General features: G+C 41.7%; 2 protein-coding genes across 2 annotated transcripts in view; both read left to right on the top strand.

The window, feature by feature from the left end:
* Positions 1-16,313, top strand: part of LOC140366860 (uncharacterized) — a 195,683-nt gene extending 179,370 nt beyond the window's left edge. Inside the window, exons 4-7 of the mRNA XM_072453046.1 lie at positions 2,007-3,002; positions 8,796-8,887; positions 9,519-9,622; positions 14,536-16,313. Coding sequence (XP_072309147.1) covers positions 2,007-3,002; positions 8,796-8,887; positions 9,519-9,622; positions 14,536-15,651 — 2,308 coding nt within the window. The 3' untranslated portion in view covers positions 15,652-16,313. The remainder of the gene's footprint in view (positions 1-2,006; positions 3,003-8,795; positions 8,888-9,518; positions 9,623-14,535) is intronic.
* The window catches only part of LOC140368450 (uncharacterized), a 109,401-nt gene that overhangs the window by 13,579 nt on the left and 71,828 nt on the right, over positions 1-23,994 (top strand). The gene's annotated exons all lie outside the window — the stretch shown is intronic.

Raw genomic sequence — 23,994 nt, 5'->3', positions numbered from 1 at the left:
GGATCTAGATTAGGCTTTTTCAGAAGAGGTTTAATGACTGCATGTTTGAAGGACTGTGGAACATAGCCACTTTCGAGTGAAGTATTTATAATATTAAGAATAGAGTCTATAATTAGGGGGAGAATGTCTTTTTGAGGAGTCTGCTTGGAATGGGGTCTAGGACACAAGTTGGGCTTTTAGAGGACATAATGGCTGAAGTTATCTCTGCTTGATCAACAGCTGTGAACCTTTCTAAATTTACTGGTGGATTTATATGGGACGTTAGTTTTACAGCTTGAGCTTGTTCAGGGCGAATAGTGAGAGTCATTTCATCTCATTTATCTCTGATTGTTAAAAAATAGGAGGAAATCATCAGAGCTGAGAGAAGCTAGGAGTGAGGGCTCTACTGCGCTGTGACAGTTTGTTAGAAAATGTAGTGTTACTTTTGTTGACTTCTATTAGATTTGAATAATACCTGGTTTGGGCCTTACGCAGAGCCTGCTTTTAGGACAGCAGGCAACTTTTCCATGCTTTTAGGGATTCTTCTTTGTGAGAGACTAAATAATCCTTCTAGTTTTCTAACTCTTTGTTTATGTGAACGCAGTTCTTTGTTGTACCATTGGGAGGCGCGCTTTGGCCTAATGACCTTCTGTGTTAACGGTGCTGCAACATCAAGAGCAGACTTCATAATTCATGGTCAAGTCGACAAATTGACCACTTATACTGGGACTAAAACTGTTCTCAGCAGGATCACATGACATGTCACTGAATATTAGCTCTATTATTTCTTTGAATTTTGAGATAGATTTTTCAGATATTGTCCTTTTCATTATAACTTTATTCTGTGGGGCTGGATGATCTTTAAGAGTAAACTGAAAGGTAATTAGGAACTGATCTGACAATATAGGGTTTTGAGGGTAGACACTTATTTACAACTTTCTTCCATATCATCATCAATCAGATGACTATGTATATCTTTACACTCACAAAAAATATGTATTAAGCTTCTGATGGAAAAATAAAGGTTGCTGTGGTGTCCATCATGGTGTGTTTATTGTGTTATTCAAATTGTACTGCTCTATTTCACGTTCCATTCCATTTTTCGTTTTGCTATTTGATGACGGTCCTTAAGCACTCGTCTCGGCTCCGGCTGCACATTCGGATCAGTGTAATTCGTTGCGCCCAAAATACGCATCTGATTTTTTTTAAAACGAGGTTGTAGTCACTTGGCAGTGTAAATATGAGTATGGCTCCTCCCGCTTTCAGACTCGCGATCTGAGACAGCAGCGGGACTCGTCAGGTCAACACAGCGTCCATTGATCGTTGTTGACGATCGATTGACGAGTGATCAGTACTTTTAGGCACTTTGGTTATACAATTGAACACGCATTTTTGTATCGCAAAAGCTGCGAAACAAAAACACTTTTTTTCTGACAAATGCATCGCATTTGAGGGAAATTGTGTTCCATTTTGCGATTATTCGGTCAGGGCACAGAAAAGGGAGTGCTGCCGGGCCCAATGGAAATGGTGCAAGTCAAAGCTTCAGGTTCAAAAAGAGATTTACAGAGAGAAGTTAAACATGTACAACCTCATTTTATGTAGAACTAGGAACGATATTTTTTGAATTTCTGAAATTATTGGCAGCTACAGTAATGTTTGTCACAGTAACAGATGAACAAACCCTCCATCATTGATTTTCAAGATCTTTTTGCCAAAATGTTGAATGTAAACATGTTTAAATGACAGAGCTCTGGGTCAGACTGCTTTGATACTGTCCGTCCTCACCCAAAGCCAGATTCTGTTACACTATCCACATTCTTATAGAAACAGTAAAGTCCTGTTAATTTCATAACTCAATGAAGCTTGTGAAAATGACTCTTTTTTTCTGTAACAACACCACTCTCAACAGTGATAAGGAACTGACAAAAGTATAAGTATAATTCTTTATTTAACACTAGTATTACTTTACGTCTTCTTTTTCTGTGTTCATGGCAGATCTAAAAGTCCATCTGAAGAATGGGGTTCACCTGTGACCAGTGTGGAAAGACACTGAGCTCTGCTTCTGCACTCGAGACACACTACAGAACTCGCACAGGAGAAAAGCCATATGAGTGTGACCAGGGTGGAAACACAGCAAGCACTCTCAAGACCCACTCCAGATTTCACATTGGGGAGAAACCATACAGCTGTAATTTTTGTGAGAAGAAATTTTCAAACACAAGCCACTTCAAATCACACATGAGAGTTCACACTGAAGAGAAAACGTTTAAGTGTGACCAGTGTGAAAATGCTTTTAGAACATCAAATATGCTCTCGCTTCACTACCGAACCCACACAGGAGAAAAACCATATGTGTGTGACCAGTGTGGACACAGTTTTACTACAGCAGGTGGTCTCAAGATACACTCCAGAATCCACACTGGAGAGAAACCTTACAGCTGTGATGTTTGTGAGAAGGCATTTTCAAGATCAAACTACTTAACATCACACATGAGAGTCCACACTGGAGAGAAACCTTACAACTGTGATGTTTGTGAGAAGGCATTTTCAAACTCGGGCAGCTTAATCTCACACATGAGTATCCACACTGGAGAGAAACGTTTCAAGTGTGACCAGTGTGAAAAGGCTTTTAGTACATCACATAGGTTCTCGCTTCACTACCGAACCCACACAGGAGAAAAAACATTCTTGTGTGACCAGTGTGGAAACAGTTTTTCTGATGCAGGTGCTCTCAAGAGACACACCAGAATCCACACTGGAGAGAAACCTTACAGCTGTGATGTTTGTGAGAAGGCATTTACAAACTCAACCCACTTAAAATCACACATGAGAATCCACACTGGAGAGAAACCTTACAGCTGTCATGTTTGTGAGATGGTATTTTCCCAATCAAGCAGCTTAAAAACACACATGAGAGTCCACACTGGAGAGAAACCTTACAACTGTAATATTTGTGAGAAGGCATTTTCAAACTCTCGCAGCTTGATGAAACACATGAGAGTCCACACTGTTGAAAAGCCTTAGTTTTATCAGATGCATGTGTTTTCATACTAAACACCTGCTAATGTTCATGTTTTACGATAAAAAAGCTCATTATTTGGACACTGTTTTTTAGAGAAATGTGATGTTTTGACTCTCATTCAAGCCTCATTCTGAATCTGAGGATCTAGTTTGAAAATACAATTTCATTTTTTTGAATATTAATTGTAAATTTTTAATAAATATTTTGACAAAAATACTTTTTTTCTTCAATAACTTTTAGGCTTTGTCAACCATTCACTCACCAATACAAGTTCCTAGTCTGATTTTTGTTCACTGACAAAGGCTGTTTTCAAACATGTAAATGGATTTTCAAGTTTGACTGTGCGTCCACGTCATCAGGAGTTAAAGGTGGTATGGACGATTTTTTTTCAGCAAATTTTTTATCATATTTCCTCGTGGCGTGGATAAATCATTTGTCCTGCCACGTATCAATCATAAAACGCACCTATCGCTTACCTGCAGCCGCCTGCGGATCGTGCCGACGTTTCCGCGTGCCTAAGCGCATGGATCTGTCATAATATAGTTCCCTCAGTGTACGGGGCAAAATGAAGACGGAGAAAGACAGTTCGAGCTGACGCAGAAGTGGACAGAAATCTACGGGAGACGAGCGATGCGATGCGCTCCGTTGAGCTAATAAACAAACGCACGTGTGTGTTGTATCAGTCCGCACGGGGGAGTGCGCATGCGCACTTCCGCCTGCGTTCTCAAATCGCCGAAAAATCGTCCATACCGCCTTTAAGTTAGTCACATCTTCTTTGATATTAAAATGAAGTTCATGTACAAGCTCCTCCAAATTCCCAACAAGATGTGACGATGTGAGGTGCACACATTTCTTGAGTACTTTATAAACTAAGAACTTCAATTTATTAACTTTCACATGTTCTTTTCTGTATTACTTTAGTGGTAGGTATATATTTACTTGGGCCCCTGATAAAACATCACCCCTGTGGACAGCTGCCGATTTATTCAGTCTACTTTATTTATTCAATGTTGTCCACATGTGATAAAAGGAGCTCTCAAGCTGCTATATACTTCAAAAGAAAGCTGTCACCCACTATTTACAGTTAAATCAATCATCCATCCATCGAGATCAGGCAGGCTAAGGCCGGCTACAAGAGGAGGATGGAGGAGCAGCTGCAGCAAAAGAACATTCAGGGAGTGTGGAGAAGCCTGAAAACCATCTCGGGCTTCAAAATCCCCCCTGCCCAGACAGAGGGGGATCTACAGTGGGTGAATGATTTAAATGCTCACTTCTTGAGATTTGATCGGTCGCCCGCCCCTCCCCCTGCACAGCTGCATGCTCCCTCTTCCACAGCTGGACAATGCCCTGCATCTGTTCCTCTTCGCTTCTCTGCCCCGGACCATCAGCTCCCCACTTCGCCTGGACTCACCCATCCCCCCAGCACACGGTCCCCCTGCCAACCACTGACTGTCACAGCAGCACAGGTGAGGAGTGAGCTGAAGAGGATTAAAGTGAGGAAGGCAGCAGGACCTGATGGCATCAGCCCCAGGCTCCTTAAGTCCTGCGCAGATGAACTGTGTGGAGCATGTCTTCAACATGAGCCTGAAGCTGAGGGTGGTACCACAGGTCTGGAAGACCTCCTGTCTGCTACCTGTGCCTAAGGCACCGCGCCCCAAAGACCTCAACAGCTTCAGGCCAGTGGCTCTCACGTCCCACCTGATTAAGACACTGGAGCGGCTGGTCCTGGACCACCTCCGCTCCACCGTGAGCTCAGCCATGGACCCGCTGCAGTTTGCATATCGGCCTGGCATCGGAGTGGAGGACGCCGTCATCTCCCTGATGCACCGCTCTCTCTCTCACCTGGAAAAGCCTGGCAGCTCTGTGAGGATCCTGTTCTTTGATCTTTCCAGCGCCTTCAACACCATCCACCCGCTGCTCCTGAGGGACCAGCTGGAGACGGCTGGTGTGGAGTATGACATGGCAGAGTGGATCCTGGACTACCTCACGGACCGACCCCAGTTTGTGAGAGCCCGGGACTGTGTGTCTGACACTTGGACCTGCAGTGTGGGGGTGCCCCAGGGCACTGTCCTCGCGCCCTTTCTCTTCACCCTCTACACTGCAGACTTCAGACATGACACGGACAGCTGTGTCCTGCAGAAGTTCTCTGATGACTGCTATCATCGGACTCATCACGGACGACGATGATGCGGAGTACAGAGGACTGGCGCAGGACTTTGTGGACTGGTGTCAGCGGAACCACCTCCTCATCAACGCGGTGAAGACCAAGGAGATGGTGGTGGATTTCCGCAGACGCCACCCCACTGCCCCCTCACCAGTGAACATCCAGGGACGGGACATTGAGAGAGTGGACTCATACAAGTACCTGGGTGTTCATCTGAACCACAAACTGGACTGGACTCATAACACAGACGCACTGTACAGGAAGAGCCAGAGTCGGCTCTACCTCCTGAGGAAACTCAGGTCTTTTGGAGTGACAGGGCCACTCCTGAAGACCTTCTACGCCTCTGTGGTGGCATCAGCTCCTGTAGGTGTGGCCTGCTGGAGCAACAGCATCACAGAGAGGGAGAGGAAGAGACTGGACAAAGTCATCAAGAAGTCCAGCTCTGTCCTGGCCTGCGCTCTGGACTCGGTGCAGGAGGTGGGAGACAGAAGGGTCCTGGCTAGATTCACATCTATGCTGGACCATGAGTGTCACTCCCTGCAGGACACTCTGTCCGCTCTGGAGAGCAGCTTCAGTGAGAGACTGATCCACTCTCGCTGTGGGAGGGAGAGGTTTCGTAGGTCTTTCCTTCCTGCTGCTGTCAGACTTTATAACAAACACTGTTAGTTCTGAACACTCGCAATACTGACCTAACCATGTGCAATTCCGTCATATGTGCAATTACTGTTGTGATTCATGTGCAATTACTGTGAAATTCATGTGCAATATATGTGCTGTCGTGACACATATTCATGTGCAATTACTGTCGTGATCACATGCAATGGTATTTATGTATTTATTTATTTGTCTATGGGAGTTTTTGTTTATAGATCTTCTACTGAAAGTGTTTTTCAGACTTCCTATAAGTGATCTTTTCTTTTCTTCTGTATCTGCCTCTGTATCTACCTGCGTTGCACCAATGAAATTTCCCCATGTGGGACAATAAAGGAATATCTTGTCTTATCTTATCTTTTTTTCTCCCGCTTATCCGGGGCCGGGTCGCGGGTGCAGCAGTCTGTGCAGGGACTCCCAGACTTCCTTTCCCCCAGACACTTCCTCCAACTCCTCCGGGGGGATTCCGTGGCGTTCCTAGGCCAGCTGAGAGACATAGTCTCTCCAGCGTGTCCTGGGTCTTCCCCGGGGCCTCTTTGCGGTGGGACATGCCCGAAACACCTCCCCTGGGAGGCCAACTCAGCTGGCTCCTCTCGACGTGGAGGAGCGGCGGCTCTACTTCGAGCTCCTCTCGTGTGACTGAGCTCCTCACCCTATCTCTAAGGGAGCGCTCAGCCACCCGGCGGAGGAAACTCATTTCCACCGCTTGTATCCGCGATCTTGCCCTTTTGGTCATCACCCAAAGCTCATGACCATAGGTGAGGGCAGGAACGTAGACCGACCGGTGAATCGAGAGTTTTGCCTTTCGACTCAGCTCCTTCTTTACCACAACAGTCCGATGCAGCGACTGCATCACTGCAGCCGCTGCACCAATCCAACTGTCAATCTCATGCTCCATCCTTCCCTCACTCGTGAACAAGACCCCGAGATACTTGAACTCCTCCACTTGGGGCAAGGACTCCCCACCCACCTGAAGAGGACAAGCCACCTTTTTCCGGTTGAGAACCATGGCCTTGGATTTGGAGGTGCTGATTCTCATCCCAGACGATTCACACTCTTCTGCAAACCGTCACAGTGCATGCTGCACGTCCGGGTTTGATGGAGCCATCAGGACAACATCGTCTGCAAACAGCGGAGATGAGATGTGGTGCCCAAACCAGACACCCTTCAAACCTTGACTGCGCCTAGAAATTATGTCCATAAAAACTATGAACAGTACCTGTGACAAAGGGCAGCCCTGGCGGAGTCCAACATGCACTGGGAACAGGTCTGACTTACTGCCGGCAATGCAAACACAGCTCCTGCTCCGGTCATACAAGGACCGGACAGCCCTAAGCAAGGGCCCCCGACCCCGTACTCCCGGAGCACCCCCAAAAGAACACCCCGAGGGACACGGTCGAAAGCCTTCTCCAGGTCCACAAAGCACATGTGGACCGGTTGGGCAAACTCCCATGAACCCTCGAGCACCCGATGGAGAGTATAGAGCTGGTCCAGTGTTCCACGACCGGGACCAAAACCACTCTGCTCCTCCTGAATCCGAGATTCGACTATCGGTCGGATTCTCCTCTCCAGTACCTTGGAATAGACCTCAACCGGGAGGCTTAAATCAATCATTCTGGAAAGAAGTCAGTTTGTTCTCCAATCCCACAACTAAACAAATATCCTAAAACTAATCAACATAATAATACTACATCTATATATTTCAGTGACGTTTTAAAAATATTGTCAAAAGCCAACAAATGCTCAAACTCGTGTCAATCAGACCATCCTCCAACACCAGCTTTACTCTGATTTGTATTTAACAAATAAGATCTAGGTATAATTTAAAATATAATTGTTTTATATTTTCCTCTGTGCAGAGTTTGTTTATTTGTTTTATTTTCTCACCGGATGTGACGGAGTTTAGTCGAGCTAAATGGGATGAATTTGTTGCAAAGACCTAGATAAGGTTAATGAAGGTGCAGTAGATGAGTGGAATTACAGTTGTGTGAAAATGATTGCACGTAATGTTCAGTTATAAATTCCAGAAAGGAAAGGCCCAAAAGAAAAGGTATGTGTGCCATGGTGGAACAAGGAGTGTAGCGAGGCAATTAGGAAGAGGAATAAAGCATATAAGAGACTAAGGAGGCAGCCAATTGAGCATAATGCAGTAGAATATAAGAGGCTAAGAGCTGTTGCAAGGAGAGTTATTATTAAGAGTGCAAAGAAAGTATGTTGGAGGAAATACTGTGGTAAGCTGGGTGCGGAAACCTCTGTTCATGTAATATGGTCAGCTGTAAGACAAATGTCAGGGATTAAACGCTTAAGATCTGTTCCGCTGTTGGAAAGTGATGGAGTTGTAGCAGTCACTGATAGGCAGAAGGCAGGTCTTTCAGCCAGAGCTTTTCAGCTCGTCCACAGTGGAGCAAACTTGGGGGATGTAGGGATCAGTAGGAGGAACACAATGTTAGATAATCATCCGTACAAACTTGAAACAAACATGGATATTTCTGATCCTATTCATTTGTTTTCTCCTTGAAAGAGCTGGTGAAGGCGATAAATAGGGGCGGTCCAACAAATATATGGTATTATGTGGCTGCAGTGTTCATTACACAGAATGAAGGTATAGAGTCCATTACCGAAGCCCTGAAGATTATAAAAGAAAACAGCAAAGACTGGCAACCTGTTAACATCATGGTTGATTAGAGCCCGGCAGAAATAAGGGCACTCGAGGCCTGTTTTCCTGGGAAAGTAGGCATCCAGATTGTATGTTGTTCTTACCTTACCTTAAATTATCTGATATTTTGCAGAAACTAAAGTTCTCATGTGCAACTTTCATCACAAGAAAGCATGGACAGAATGGGTCTCTAAAAAAGAGCGCGGAGTCACAGAGTGCAGTGCAGAAGTTCTGAAGGTTCAATACAATATACATAGAGTGGAACGTCAGAATGAATGGCTTAACTCAACCTACCTCACTGGCTACCGCATCTGTATCTTAAGTGAACTGATCACTGTGAGACACCATCATCCAAAGAAGGCTGGAGTACCAAAACCCACGCAAAAGTTTGGATCCATCCTTGAAGCCGCTTATGGTAAGAGGAAACATAAGTACACGAGCCGTGTAGGCAGACATCATGAAGAAAACATATAAAGCTCCAATGTATGTATATGTAACTTCAGTTCTCATTAGTTACGATTTTAAATTGTGCCTTGATAATCTACCATTTTAGATTATTCATTAAGACCCTAGACAAATCACAAATGTTGGCAAATCGTCTGTGTAACCAAGAGCCTCCTCACTTTTCTCAATGAATGGTGATTTTATAACAATAAACACAGGAGAGCATTGTTCAATGACTGTAACATGAAGTAGGCCTAATCTATTATGCCTGCTGGATATGACTGGGTAAAAAGCATTAGGACCTATATAATTATGTCGGTCTTTTTTAAAGTACATCATCTTGGTTCATTTTACTTTTATTAGCCAACACTAATCTACTTGGTCTCGACTACACTTGAAACTGTCTGTTGTTGCCTGGTCTAGTTGTGGGGAAAAAAGTGAATATTAATCTACTCAGTCTCGTAATGTAATTAATCTCGGGTAAACATCAATATCAAACTCAGAATCATTGGGGATTCAATTGTTATTTTACATCGAACTCCTGGTTGTTAACTTCCGTATTGAAATTCGTCACTTCCGTGAGTTATGAGTGTATGATCTAGTGCTGACCCCGCCACACGGCGTCTGCCGCTGGACTCTCTCGGCTTCATCGATTTGTCTGATTAAATCCAAGACCTACAACGGCTCCAACTCGACACAGCCAAAGGTAAGTGAAGAATGACATTATATTTGTACAGGAATGTGTTTCATTCACTTAAATCCAGCGTTTAGGACAACGTTTTAACTTGTGTGTGACGTTAGCTAGTCGGCTAACAAAGCAAATGAAAGTCAAACTCTGGGGACGATGGAAGCGTGGAAGGATGCCCAGATGAGTCACACGGGGGAGGGAAAAGAACGAGTCGCGGCGTGTGTTTTTCTGCGTTTTTTGGTGAAATAGTTTGACTTGAACCACGTCCAAACCTTCTCCGCTCTCCAGACCGAGGAGCGAGCAGCGACGCGATGGAGGCGGAAATGGAGTCGGACAGTGACGAGAGCGAAATTTACTAAACTAGAGAGAAAAGAAGCAAAGTTTGAGTGAAGCAAGTAGAGGAGAAGGAGAATTTACGGTCGGTGTGGTGGAAACTGATTTGATTGAGGGAGTTTTTAATGAGCCACACGAGGTTGTCAAGATTGTGGGTGAGGATATAGGAGACCTACATTTCATCAGGAGAACAAGGAAAGGAATGGTCATAATAAAGTGTAAAACAAAGATACAGCAGGCAAAAGGACTGGCTTTGGAGAGATTTAGATGCTTTGAACTGGATGTAGTTACGAGGATGAAGGGCGTCGTCAGCAGAGTTCCACTCTCGTTTAATGAACATGAGTTCCTCAATGTTGATGGTGTTTGTGGAGTTCGACGTATGAAGCGTTTTGTGGATGGAACTAAGCAGGACAACAATCTGCCTGACATTTAGAGGTGAACTCTCGGAAAAGATTCCGTTTCGTTTGCCAAGAATATGGCCATGTTGTGACGGTGTGTAGAAGGAAAAGAGATGTGCAAGCTGTGGAAAGTATGAATGTGATTTTGAAGAGTGTAGAGTATTCCGTGAGGTAGAACCAACGTGCTGCCATTGTAAAGGGAATCACAGAGTCGGATCATCTGTTTGTCTAAGGTCAGGGGAGTGCAGGCGGGGAGAGCCCGGTCCGCTGCGCTGGAGTAAAGATCCAGAGCCTTGTGAACCTTAGAACTTGTGGGGTGGAACCATGGATCTATTATATTATCTGGATAGGGTACTCTGCTTCTGGCTCCAAATTGAGTAGTGGCCACTTTGCAGAATGCAGCCTTTTGATCAGGCCATTTTAAGAGTTCAGCCTCTGAAATTACAGAAAATGCTAAATTTTTTTAGTCTAAAAATAAAATGGAAGGAATTTCACTCTTTGACTGGCGGTGAGCAGTGTACACGCATCGAGCGCGCACGCAATCCTCAAACGAGCCTCAGAAGACCACGTGAGGGACGAAAACTGAACACAAGCTGAAGAAAGTGACAAGACGAGACAAGCCATACACGTAAGTTTAGTGTTTGTATGTCATTCCTCACGTTTTCACACATCATTCAATATGAAGTGTAAATCAACGATTGTACAGTTAACAATCGTAGCTAACATTTAGCTACACAAAAAGATGCATTTGGAATGACAAATTGTGATGGCACATGCCTTCTCCAAATAAATAACTCATTATTTCTCCCTACAAAATGTTCTATGCGACAAAAGGTTAAGTTTAACACTGACTAAGGAAAACTAGAGAAAGAATGGGGAAATAAAGTGATTTTTGTATTATGTGCAATCAAAAACTACCAATAATTCAAATATAACCTGCTGAAATGGATAATATCTTACATATATAAATGTAAAATGTTTAAAAGTGATAGTCGTGTACTCACAGGGGCAGAGATTACATTTGAGGTTTTATTACCAATTTAATAATGAAGTTTGCCAGTGTTCTTGCTGGGCTGTGGTTTGAGGATGGCGGCGGGGTAGGCGGAGCTAGCAACAAGTACGAGCTCGGCCACTGCTCGTGGCCGCGGCAGGCGGCGTGAACGAACAACACGTGGTGTTGTTCGCTTGCGCATTCGGGTGTTGTTCGCTCGCGCATTTGGGTGCCGCGGGCGAGGAGCAGAGGGCCCGCGGAGCGGCACTCCTCGCCCGCGGCACCCGAATGCGTGAGCGAGCGCTGCAGCACACTAAAATGCCCAGGCAGCGCGCACGGTTATCTTAATACCTGGTGGGATCTTTTCAGCATGGCAGGATCTTTTCAGCATGGCGGGGGCCAGCCGCTGCATGGCATCATATTTTGAGCATGGTGTGTCCTGGCGACAGCATGACGGGCCGCCATGCCAAAAGCCCTCAGCAAGAACACTGTGTGCTGTGTTTAAACAGCAAAGCACAAGCTTGTTTTCTATATGAATTTCATGAAAACATGTCAGTTATTTTCTAACTTAGTTTTTAGTTAAGGTTTAAACTCATAAGTAAACAACTTTTGTTACTAGCTTTAAAAATGACTGTGAAAAGAGGAACTTTTGTGTTACAGAGCGAAATGTAAATGTGTCTAACATATTCCAGTTTTTCTCTTAATTGTACATAATATATCGATGTTCTAATGATTATCTTTCTCATCTTCTCCAGAGTTAAGCAGCCGTCCAGAGCAGAGCTGACCGTCCTGACCGGTGAGTTTGGTGTCTGTGCTGTCCAGAGCTCTACAGGTCACTGAGTTCTCTCAAGTAAACTCCTGACGACTCCTAAGCAAAAGATACTTTAATAATAACTTGTGCCTCGACTAAAAGTAAATTGTGTAGAATCAGTACTTTGAATTTATAAAATGTCTGTTAGTTTTGTTATGACCAAAAAAACTAAAGAATAATTGTTCTACAAAAGAGCCATTTGCTGTGTCACATGTGTCTGTAAAGCAGGTTTCAAGCAGCTTCAGGACAAACATTTGAAGTGTATGTTTTATTACTTGTATGATCTAATGCTGTGACATGTTCTGTTTATCTCTCAGTCAAATGATGGAGCAGAACGGTGCAGTTTACTAAAGTCCTTTTCACCAGAAGACTGTGCAGCCATGGAAACAAAGTCTTGTTTAATACTGATATATTCAAACTCAAATTAAAGGCGGTATGGATGATTTTTCGGCGATTTGAGAACGCAGGCAGAAGTGCGCATGCGCACTCCCCCGTGCGGACCGATACAACACACACGTGCGTTTGTTTATTAACGGATCGCATCGCTCGTCTCCCGTAGATTTCTGTCCACTTCTGCGTCAGCTCGAACTGTCTTTCTCCGTCTTCATTTTGCCCCGTACACTGAGGGAACTATATTATGATAGATCCATGCGCTTAGGCACGCGGAAACGTGTTATGATTGATACGTGGCAGGACAAATGATTTATCCACGCCACGAGGAAATATGATACAAAATTTGCTGAAAAAAATCATCCATACCACCTTTAAATTTTAAATTAAATTTAAACTGTGGCTAAAATCAATCCCGAATTGTGATCATTTCCTTGTTATATTAATCTTTTGTATGTTGTATTGTATTGTTAAATTAGGACTGCAGATCAAATTACATTTGTAGATATAAACAGATTTACATTTATTCAACAAGTTAATGCATGTTCATTATTCTTATTAAATACATTAATAAAGAAATGTGTTTTGTATTTATTAAAGATGGACATGATACAAAAACGACACAAAGAAACTGAATACAATTAGATATTGTTTAACTCCATTATGTAACAGAATTTATGTTTTATATTTCTTCTCATTTGATAAAAAAAAAAATCTGCATATTGGCCAAATTATTTTATGTAAATTAATAACTGAAAAGTTATTAACAAAATAAATACCCAGACCAAAAACTACAGAAAATGATGAGGGCGACGTTATTACACCTCTAAATGAGCAAATGTAATTTGTTGTCAATTAAACCGGACTTTTTATCTTAACACTTCTTTATAATTCTCTTAAATATCAGACCTTTACAACATCATACATATATATTTATAGACTGTTGTCGGCGTGCTCGCTCCCGACGACAAAGCTTCATGGCGATGTCGTCACAATGGTGGAAGGAGAGCTAGACCCTATTCAAGAAGTAATGCGGAAGTAAAACCTTTTTAGCGACATGCGCCAATGAGCACCCTCCATTGCCTTCTGGGGGCTTAGGTGGAATTACAACTAAGTTAAATTTGAGTGCTGGCGCTATTCCCACGATAAAAGAAGATGGTGGAGCCAGAGCTGCCCAGTTTTGTTGTTGATTTTGCTGAGATGTTTCACTTGTATGCACAGACTTTGATGGTTTGGTTATTACAGGTGATTTTAATGTGCATGTTGATAATATTTGTGACAGAAAAGCTAAAGAGCTTAATAATGTCCTTGGAAACCTTCAGTCTAACTCAGCATTTGAGTGGCCCCACCCACAGCAGAGGGCACACTCAAGCTCTCATAATCACAAAGGGGGTAAATATTTCAAATGTCAATGTGGTCGATGCTGCTCTGTTTGATCATTTCTGTGTGTTCTGTTTTTCCCAAACCACCGGCTGGTCCTGGTGACAGAGGGGGTGCCGCGGGGCCCAACGGAAATGGAGAAAGTCAAAGCTCCAGGTTCAAAATGAGATTTACAGAGAGAAGTTGAACATGTACAACCTCATTTTATGTAGAACTTGGCAAAGATATTTCACTGAAATAATTGGAAGCTGCAGTAATAGCTGGCATGTTCTGTTTGCCACAGTAACAGATGAACAAACACTACATCATTGATGTTGCTACATCTTTTTGCCAAATCCTTTGCCAAAATGTTGAATTTAACATGTTTTTAAATGACAGAGCTCTGGGTCAGACTGGTTTGATACTGTCGCTCCTCACCCATAGCCAGAGCCTGTTACACTGTCCACATTCTTATAGAAACAGTAAAGTCCTGTTCATTTCATAACTCACTGAAGCTTGTGAAAATGACTTTTATTTTTTCCGTAACAACACCACTCTCAACAGTGATAAGGAACTGACATGAGTATTAGTTCTTTATTTAAGACTATAATCACTTTGTCTTCTTTTTCTGTGTTCATGGCAGATCTAAAAGTCCATCGGAAGAATGGGGTTCACCTGTGACCAGTGTGGAAAGACATGGAGGTCTGCCTCTGCACTCAAGAAACACTACAGAACTCACACAGGAGAAAAGCCATACGAGTGTGACCAGTGTGGAAACAGTTTTTCTCAAGCAGGTACTCTCAAGACCCACACCAGAATCCACTCTGGAGAGAAACCTTACAGCTGTGATGTTTGTGAGAAGGTATTTTCCCAGTCAAGCAAGTTATTATCACACATGAGAGTTCACACTGGAGAAAAACCTTACAGCTGTGATGTTTGTGAGAATGTATTTTCCCAGTTAAGCAGCTTAATAAAACACATGCAAATCCACACTGGAGAGAAACCTTTTAAGTGTGACCAGTGTGAAAAGGCTTTTAAAACATCACATGAGCTCTCGCGTCACTACCGAACCCACACAGGTGAAAAACCATATGAGTGTGACCAGTGTGGAAACAGTTTTTTTACAGCAAGTGATCTCAAGACCCACTCCAGAATCCATACTGGAGAAAGACCATTCAGCTGTGATGTTTGTGAGAAGGCGTTTTCAGTATCAAGCAACTTAATATCACACATGAGAATCCACACTGGAGAGAAACCTTACAGCTGTGATGTTTGTGAGAAGGCATTTTCACACTCAAGAAGCTTAATATTACACATGAGAATCCACACTGGAGAAAAACCTTACAGCTGTGATGTTTGTGAGAAGGCATTTTCCCAGTCAAGCAGCTTAATATTACACATGAGAAACCACACTGGAGATAAACCTTTCAGTTGTGATTTTTGTGAGAAGGCATTTTCAAACTCAAGCAGCTTAATATTACACATGAGAAACCACACTGGAGAGAAACCTTACAGCTGTGATGTTTGTAAGAAGGCATTTTCAAGGTCAAGCGGCTTAATATCACACATGAGAGTCCACACTGGAGAGAAACCTTACAGCTGTAATGATTGTGAGAAGGCATTTTCAGACCCAGGCAGCTTGATAAAACACATGAGAATCCACACTGGAGAGAAACCTTACAGCTGTGATGTTTGTACGAAGGCATTTTCAGACTCAAGCAACTTAATAAGACACATGAGAATCCACACTGTTGAAAAGCCTTAGTCTTATCAGATGCATGTGTTTTCATATCAAACACCTGCTAATGTTCATTTCTTACAATAAATGAGCACGTCATCAGGACACAGAAGAGAAGCCAATGTCAGACAGTACCCTGACTATTACTCTGCCAAACATGAATCCGACTCTGATAATGACATGACTCCTACACTTTATCCTGAATCTGACAAATCTAATTTCTACTTTAATTGAAGATTGTCTCACGCCGTTTTATGTCTACGATGTGTTATTTTTATTAAGTGTTTTCTTTTATGGATTTGCTGAATTGTATAATGATTTAATTTGATTTTTTAAACATTTAATACGTTTTTGGGGGGGTTTACGTTCTATTATTTTGTGAGGTTGCGTCTGGCACCTCTTTAGTGTGATCACATGTGGATGTGATCAAAAGGGGGAATTGTGAATATTGACAAAAAATAATTCATACATTTATATTATATTTCTGTGTCCTATTTAGCATATGGGTCACAATGTTCTTACTGCATATGGGTCACGATGCCCTTTCTGTGTACTTTCTGATTGTCTGTGAACTGGTACAAACAATCTTAAAGCTGACGTCATGCCATTTTTATCACACCCAAGCAACAGCTTTATAAAACACAGTTAACCTGAGGAGCCCAGTTGCAAGACGAACAACGTGCTACTGTTTTACCTGTGTGCATCAAATAAAAACCTTGAACGATCCTCGCCTCTCGCAGTCTGTTATAGACTAAACTTCGACAAGATCTGTTCTAGTGTTAGAAAATGATGGAGTTGTAGTGTAAGATCATGGAGAGGATGGTGACAGAAAGACTTGTCTATAAGTTGTAGAAGAAGCCATTCTGACGGGACAAACCAGTTCTCGGTTTGTCCCGTCAGAATGCATGGTGCTCCTCCCCTTCCTAAAGCCAGTCAGTATTATCTCTCGACTGTGACTTTATAAAAGCATATGCATGTAAAGAGGTTCTTGTTGCTGTGTTCTTGGATATTGAGAAGGCCTATGACATGCTGTGGAGGGAGGGGCTGATCATTAAACTGTATGATGCAGGCATTCGAGGCACTTTAAATTGGATTAGGGTATTTTTACAAGACTAGTAGTGGTTCAAGTCAGAGTAGGCAGCACTTTATCTCAAGTAGTATTGATAATGGCACGCCCCAAGGGAGTGTAATGAGTCCAGTTCTGTTTAATGTGATGGTCAATGATATTGTTATAAATGTAGGGGCGGGGTCTGGGATGTCTGTTTTGAATAAGTTGCAAAAGGCATTGACTAGTATTATGGAATGGGGAAGCCAGTGGGGTGTGAACATTTCTGTGGAGGAATCAAAGTCACTGGTTTTTGGGGGAAAAAGGAAGATGGTAAATGTCTGCCTGAAGCTGTAGGACAAAGCACTGGAAAGGGTTACATCATTCAAATGTTTGGGGTCCACCTTGATGAAAAGATGACACGGTGGGAAAGTGTTAGATAAATGTAATCGAATAATTAATGTAATGCGGTGTCTTTCTGGTAGTAACTGGGGTCAGACAAAACCACTTTGCTAATGATATACATTAGAATTTAGTTGAACGTTAAATCACAATGATATTTTCTTTTGGGATTGTATACAACAGTTTCCCATGCTTACTTTGCTGTTGGGAATCAACTAAAGAGGGAGATGTGATTTAATCTGATCATTACTATGTGCTCCACTAGGAGGCGCCACTGTCTTGTGTTGCAGCTTGTCGCTGCACACACTTGAAAACTCTGCCAGTCAGGGACAGCCACATTTTATTTTAAGAAACTCGTGCTTCTAACAGGGTAGAAACAAGCTGCAATTCAGCTCTTGAGGTTTATTTTTGTCATTACTGAATTAACAATAAACCTTACAAAAACCTGACAGAGACCCTTACATGCAAGTGACACATTGGTTGTCTTTTAAAGATAACAGACTCATATTGCACTACAACTGTAAGATATGAAATATTCCATTTACTTTCAAACTTGTGACTTTGTGTGAGTGTCGTGAGGGCTCATTGGAAGGCTTGCAGTCGTGGGCATCTGTTGTGGTTCATAACATATGTGCAGTTTATATTTGCTATTGTGCTCACTCCAGCATATTTATGTTTTATTTATGTCTTCCATTCAAACCTGTATTGGAACCTCCGCCACCACATTACAATCAATATTATAAGTGTATAAGTTTCATATTTTGAGTTACATTATTCTTATAATACACCTACTTAGATTCTCAAGACTTGTTCATTGCTAACTCTGATCCTTTTTAAGTTTCAAGACTAATAACAAATGTATCAGAAAACGCATTACTAGAGAGTCCACGAGTAAAGCAGAATCTGTTTTTGTTTGGAATAATTATTTTAATGACATTGATTGGAACCGTGTTTGGCTTTTGCAGAGGAAATTCTCAGTCAGAAGATTCGGGAGTTGTGCCTAAACATTTGCATAGATGTGACTCTGAACAGTATTATTTCTACATTTGGCTTAAATGTCGACCCTCTTTGTTCATTCTGTCATAGTGTCCAAGAATCTGTCACACATATATTTTGGACTGCTCTTGCACTCAAATATTTTGGAAGGACATATCTTTGTTTGTGAATAGAAAGCTTGATATGAACGTACAAATGAAGCCTGCGTAAGTTCACCTGGAAGACCTAACTTCATCTGCGTCGGCCACCATGGAGGGACGCCTCTCCCCAGCTCCATCAACACACTAATGCGTGGGTCCGCCTGTCCGTCTGTGAGAGCCAGATCCCTCCTTCACAAGGAGCTCCTCCAGGTTTCAAAATTTTCCCAAGGAGGTTTTTGTAGTTTTTCCTGGCCGAGAAGGAGGGCGTAGGACAGGGAACACCCGCGTCATCGCCCCTCGCACCTGCTCCTCATCCTCAATCAACGCTCTCAAGTCACTCCTCCCCGTGGGGTGTATTATATTATAACTGCAACGCTGTCCAACCAAATGTCGGCCATATTGGATAAAAATTTGCTAAACGTGACTGGAGTTTTTCCAAATGTTGTACTTTTACAAACTCCTCCCAGGGCGTTTGCCAGAAACAGCTGAAATTTGGTGAAAATGGTGTTGGGGAGTGGGACATCAAAAGTTATCAAAATTTTTATTTTACGAGTCACAGACTTTGTGCGGCGGCGTCGCAAACCTTTCTCTTAATATGTCAAACAAAGCGATGAAGACGCAAAAAGGAAAGTGGGGTCTGTTAGCACACCTTCCTCTTGCGGCATAGGCGTGGGGATGGCCAATTGCGGCTATATTGGCTTTTATTCTTTGATAACTTGGGATTTCCGTGTGCCGCTGTGTCATGCTCTGTTTACACCCCCACTTTCTCCACGGTGAGACTACACCCTGGACAGTGGCCAACTCGTCGCGGGGCCGACAGACCTAGACACACAGATAACCATTCACTCTCACTTTACTCTCAAATTCATTCACTAGGGCCTAACACATGTTAGGCAAAACTCCCTTCTTGGGTGCAAGAGCGCTAACTGCTCTGTACCCCCTTTGCCAAAATGTTGAATGTAAACATGTTTAAATGACAGAGCTCTGGGTCGGACTGGTTTGATACTGTCGGTCCTCACCCAAACCCAGAGCCTGTTACACTGTCCACATTCTTATAGAAACAGTAAAGTCCTGTTCATTTCATAACTCACTGAAGCTTGTGATAAGGAACTGAGAGTTCTTTATTTTAAACTATTATAAGTTTGCGTCTTCTTTTTCTGTGTTCATGGCAGATCTAAAAGTCCATCTGAAAAATGGGGTTCACCTGTGACCAGTGTGGAAAGACATGGTCTGCTTCTGCCCTCAAGAAACACTACAGAACCCACACAGGAGAGAAACCTTACAGCTGTTTTGTTTGTGAGAAGGCATTTTCAAACTCAAGCCACTTAATATCACACCTCAAGCCACTTAATATCACACATGAGAATCCACACTGGAGAGAAACCTTACAGCTGTGATATTTGTGAGAAGGCATTTTCAAACTCAAGCAGCTTAATATCACACACCAGACTCCACACAGGAGAAAAAACACACGAGTGTTACCAGTGTGGAAACAATTTTTCTACAGCAAGTAATCTCAAGACCCACACCAGAATCCACACGGAAGAAAAACCTTACAGCTGGGATGTTTGTGGTGAAAGGTTTACACAAAAGAATCATCTAATAAAACACAATGGAGTCCACACTGTTGAAAAGACTTAGCTTTATCAGATGCATGTGTTTTCATATCAAACACCTGCTAATGTTCATGTTTTACGATTAATGAGCTTGTCATCTGGACACTGTTTTTTAGAAATACAGGACATTTCGACTCATCCAAGAGTTATTCTCAATCTGCGGATCTAGTTTGAGAATACAGATATTTATTCTACTCTGAGTAGGCCCCGCCCACCAGGCGGAACCTACTGATGAAGGGTGTTTACAGTTTCACTTCAGATTACTCTCCTTTGTATCCTAACTGTAAAGGGCTATCAAACCCTTTTGTTAGCTGACTTTAGCTCCCTCATCACTAAGTACCTAATTAGCATCAGAATGGCCAGGGCTTCTGCCGCCCCATGGCTTCAAGACACTATTGTATACGACAGGTATGTTGAACCTTAAACTTCCATTTCTGTTCAAAGAGGGATTGTCTTTCTGAACAAAATGGCCGCTGTAGGACATATGTGTCCAAAGAGACCTTTAAAAGACATGACCTTTTCATCATTCAAGACACTGTTGCAGAAAGCAAAGCAAAATGTTGGATGGGTGGAAGAACGTTCCCCATCCCCCATGGACCAACAACACTGTCTTCACCACACCCCCCTCCCCCCCTTTGGGTCAACACCTCTGATAAAGAACACAGAGGACACCAAATGGGTCCAAGGACCTGACCCCTGTGGAGAAGTGGAATCGTCCACTGTAACAATTCCTCTTGTTCTGCTGGATGGAAACTTTCTCAGGATTAAGTCCTTAAAGGTAAGGTAAGGTAAGGTAAGGTAACTAATTTGTACCCGAGGGTAGATTTGGTTGCAGGTAAAAAGAGTGGGCTGCTCACACACACATAGACAACATTAATGACATTGACAGAAAACGGGCAGTGACACAACAGAGACGACTAGTGCTCCAGACATAGAGACATGGATAAAAAGTATACAAACAGTTAATAGTGTCAGAATACAGCGAATAAAGTACAGAGTAAAAGCCATCATAGATACAAAAAAGAATAAATAGATAAATAGGTTAAGAGGGCTGTGCAGTCTGGCTATTCAGTATTTTAATAACTGAGGGAACAAAACTGCCCCTGTATCTCTTCGTTTTGCACAGAGGCTTTATGTACCTGCAGCCTGATGGAAGAAGCTGAAATTCAGCATTTAGTGGATGGGATCCGTCTTCTAAGATGGACCCAACGAGCCTCTGTAGCGCTCTAGTGAGGAGGGATTCTGGGTTCAGCTGTGGCTCTCCAATCAGCCTACTAGCCCACCTCACAATTTGGTTAAGGGAGTTCTTATTTTTTAAGGGTAGGTTGCTGAACCAAGACACCAGGCTGAAGGAGATGACTGATTCAATGAAGCAGCGGTAGAACATCGTGAGCATTGTTCTGTCTATGTGGAAAGAGAACAGTTTCCTCCCCTTTTTGTACACGGCTTCACAGTTTGCCCATTAGTTTAGTTTGTTATCGATGATAGTCCCAAGATATTTATAATGATTTACACACTCCACTGTCTGACCTTTTATGCAGGTGAGTTCCTTAGTCCTCGGGAGTTTCCTAAAATTATATTCATGTCTTTGGTTTTGAAGATGGTTCATCTGTAAAAAGGACGTGTCGCACCAATCTACGAAATCCTGGACAACTGGACCATGACTCGTTACGTTCCCTTGTAGCAGGCTCACAATGACAGAGTGAGCCTGCTAATGACTTAATGACGGTATTTCACATTTAAACTGCTGGTTTAAGTTATATTTGTCCAAATTAGGAATATGTTTGGGGTGTTTGATTCACCCCAAACTAATCCAAAATAGTTCCAATTAATGATTAGGATCGAGTTTGGCAATTTAATTTCCCTGAATATTCATTACACATTTTCAATAAAAATATTTTGGCTAAAATCTAGTTTTTTTCAATAACTTTTAGGCTTTTCATCATTCACTCACCAATGCAAGTTCCTAGTCTGTGATTTTTGTTCACTGACAATGGCAATAAAACGTTTTCTGATTCTGTTTTCACACATGTAAATGGATTTTCGAGACAATATTCGGCCATTTGCCGAAGACAGAAAAGTGGCTAGAAATTCGATTTCGTAGGAACATTATGGGGGATACTTTCTTTTGGTGTTTTCTTAAAAGGTAAATACTTGAGGTAACATGAAAAAAAGTTCCACAAACCAAATCCCTGCAGTTTTTGACAAATAGCCCGTTGAAGTTCAATAAATAGCGAAAATTATGCCATTTTGGCACTTTTTACTGGCATTAAAGCTCGAGATGCAGGCAAGGTATATATACTATATATATATATATATATATATATATATATATATATATATATATATATATATATATACTATCTATATATATATTTTTATATATATATATATATATATATATATATATATATATATATATACACATATATATATATTATATATATATATATATATATATATATATATATAATTACTTTTTTGTTTACACATTGAGGAGCAACTTATATACAAAACCTTTTGGATATACAAAACCTCAGACTGATCTGATAAATATTAAGCTTACACCAGTAAGTGTAAAAAGTGAAAAATCTGTAATTTAGAAACAATTTTAGATTTTGATAATTTTCATCAAACCTGAATAACTTTTCACAAATCCATTAACAATACCAACACCAACAATACAAATGAAAAACTAATGAATTAAAGATATAAAACTTTTAATTATGAAATATAATGGCTGGCACTTGATAAGATTACACACAGGTCTCTGAGGTCAACATTCATTTTAGAGCAATAATTTACATTCATCTGTTTCACTAAGCCCATCACCAGCCTGAAGAGTTTCAACATACACAAAGTCGCTCGCATTTTGTTGACTTGGTCGATGAAATGATATCTGAGGGAAGTCAGCTTCTCTTCAATTGATAGCCCCTGGAAAATAAATTATTAATTAAACTCTTGAAAATAGTTACTGTAGTGAATACAGATTATCAGTTGATACAAATATTGTGTTTGAAATGAGGTAGTCATAAATACATACCTGTATGATGATGCATCCAAAGCTTCGTGTGTTGCAACCATTTTTTCGAATATTCTCAATAGCTTTGTCATACGCATGACTTCTTGCTCTTCCAGAATATTTTTTGTGATCACACTATAACAAAAGAGCTTGTACGTATGTCCAATGTCTGGTTTCACTGGATAAAGAGACATTTTTCATTACAAATTGTATGGTAAATGAAAATAATTTCCAGAGTAACTTTATTCTGTTTCAACCATTTCTAGGCCCTAACAAGAGATATATTTTCGATAAATATCATAATAAAATTAATGAACTATTAATTAATATACCTTGTGCTCTCATCTTGTTTGTTCTTTGTGAACAGGAACCGTGTGTACTTGTTAGAGCAGTTGTGATGGTATCGTGTGTACTTGTTAGACCAGCTGTGATGGTATCTTGTGTACTTGTTAGAGCAGCTGTGACGGTATCTTGTGTACTTGTTAGAGCAGCTGTGACGGTATCTTGTGTACTTGTTAGAGCAGCTGTGACGGTATCTTGTGTACTTGTTAGAGCAGCTGTGACGGTATCTTGTGTACTTGTTAGAGCAGCTGTGATGGTATCTTGCCTCTATTGCCACACAGTCCTTATTCCGGATGTGCCTCTCGTAGTCGTCCTGAAGGAAAATCATAATCATAAACTATTATCGAGACAAATGATAGATATGTAAGGTGCATTTTTATTATACAGAAAGAGTGAAATTGAATGATTATTTACCAAAGGCTGTTCTACATGTATGTGGTATTAAAGGGGTATTGTGAACTATAATTTAAGCCTATACATACCACATGATTCTGTTTCAGCCTTTGCCAATTTATCCTTCACTCTTTTTTGGTTGACTGTAATGTAGAGGTCTTTCTTCTTGCATATTTTTTTTATTTATTTATAGGAGATCTTCTACTGAAAGTGTTTTTCAGACTTCCTATAAGTGATCTGTTCTTCTGGATCTACCTCTGTATCTACCTGCGTTGCACCAATGAAATTTCCCCATGTGGGACAATAAAGGAATATCTTATCTTATCTTATCTTATATCAAGCACACTTGTGGGAGGAGCCTGGTGTCGGGGTGCGATAATCTCCGTCTTAGACCGGAGTCTTTTTGGGGATGAT

The sequence above is a fragment of the Eucyclogobius newberryi genome, unplaced genomic scaffold, assembly GCF_026437365.1.
Source record: "Eucyclogobius newberryi isolate DKJ021-1_F unplaced genomic scaffold, fEucNew1.0.hap1 SCAF_2, whole genome shotgun sequence".
NCBI lineage: Eukaryota > Metazoa > Chordata > Actinopteri > Gobiiformes > Gobiidae > Eucyclogobius > Eucyclogobius newberryi.
Note: the sequence above shows the minus strand (reverse complement) of the source record. Positions and strands in the feature narration are given on the sequence as shown.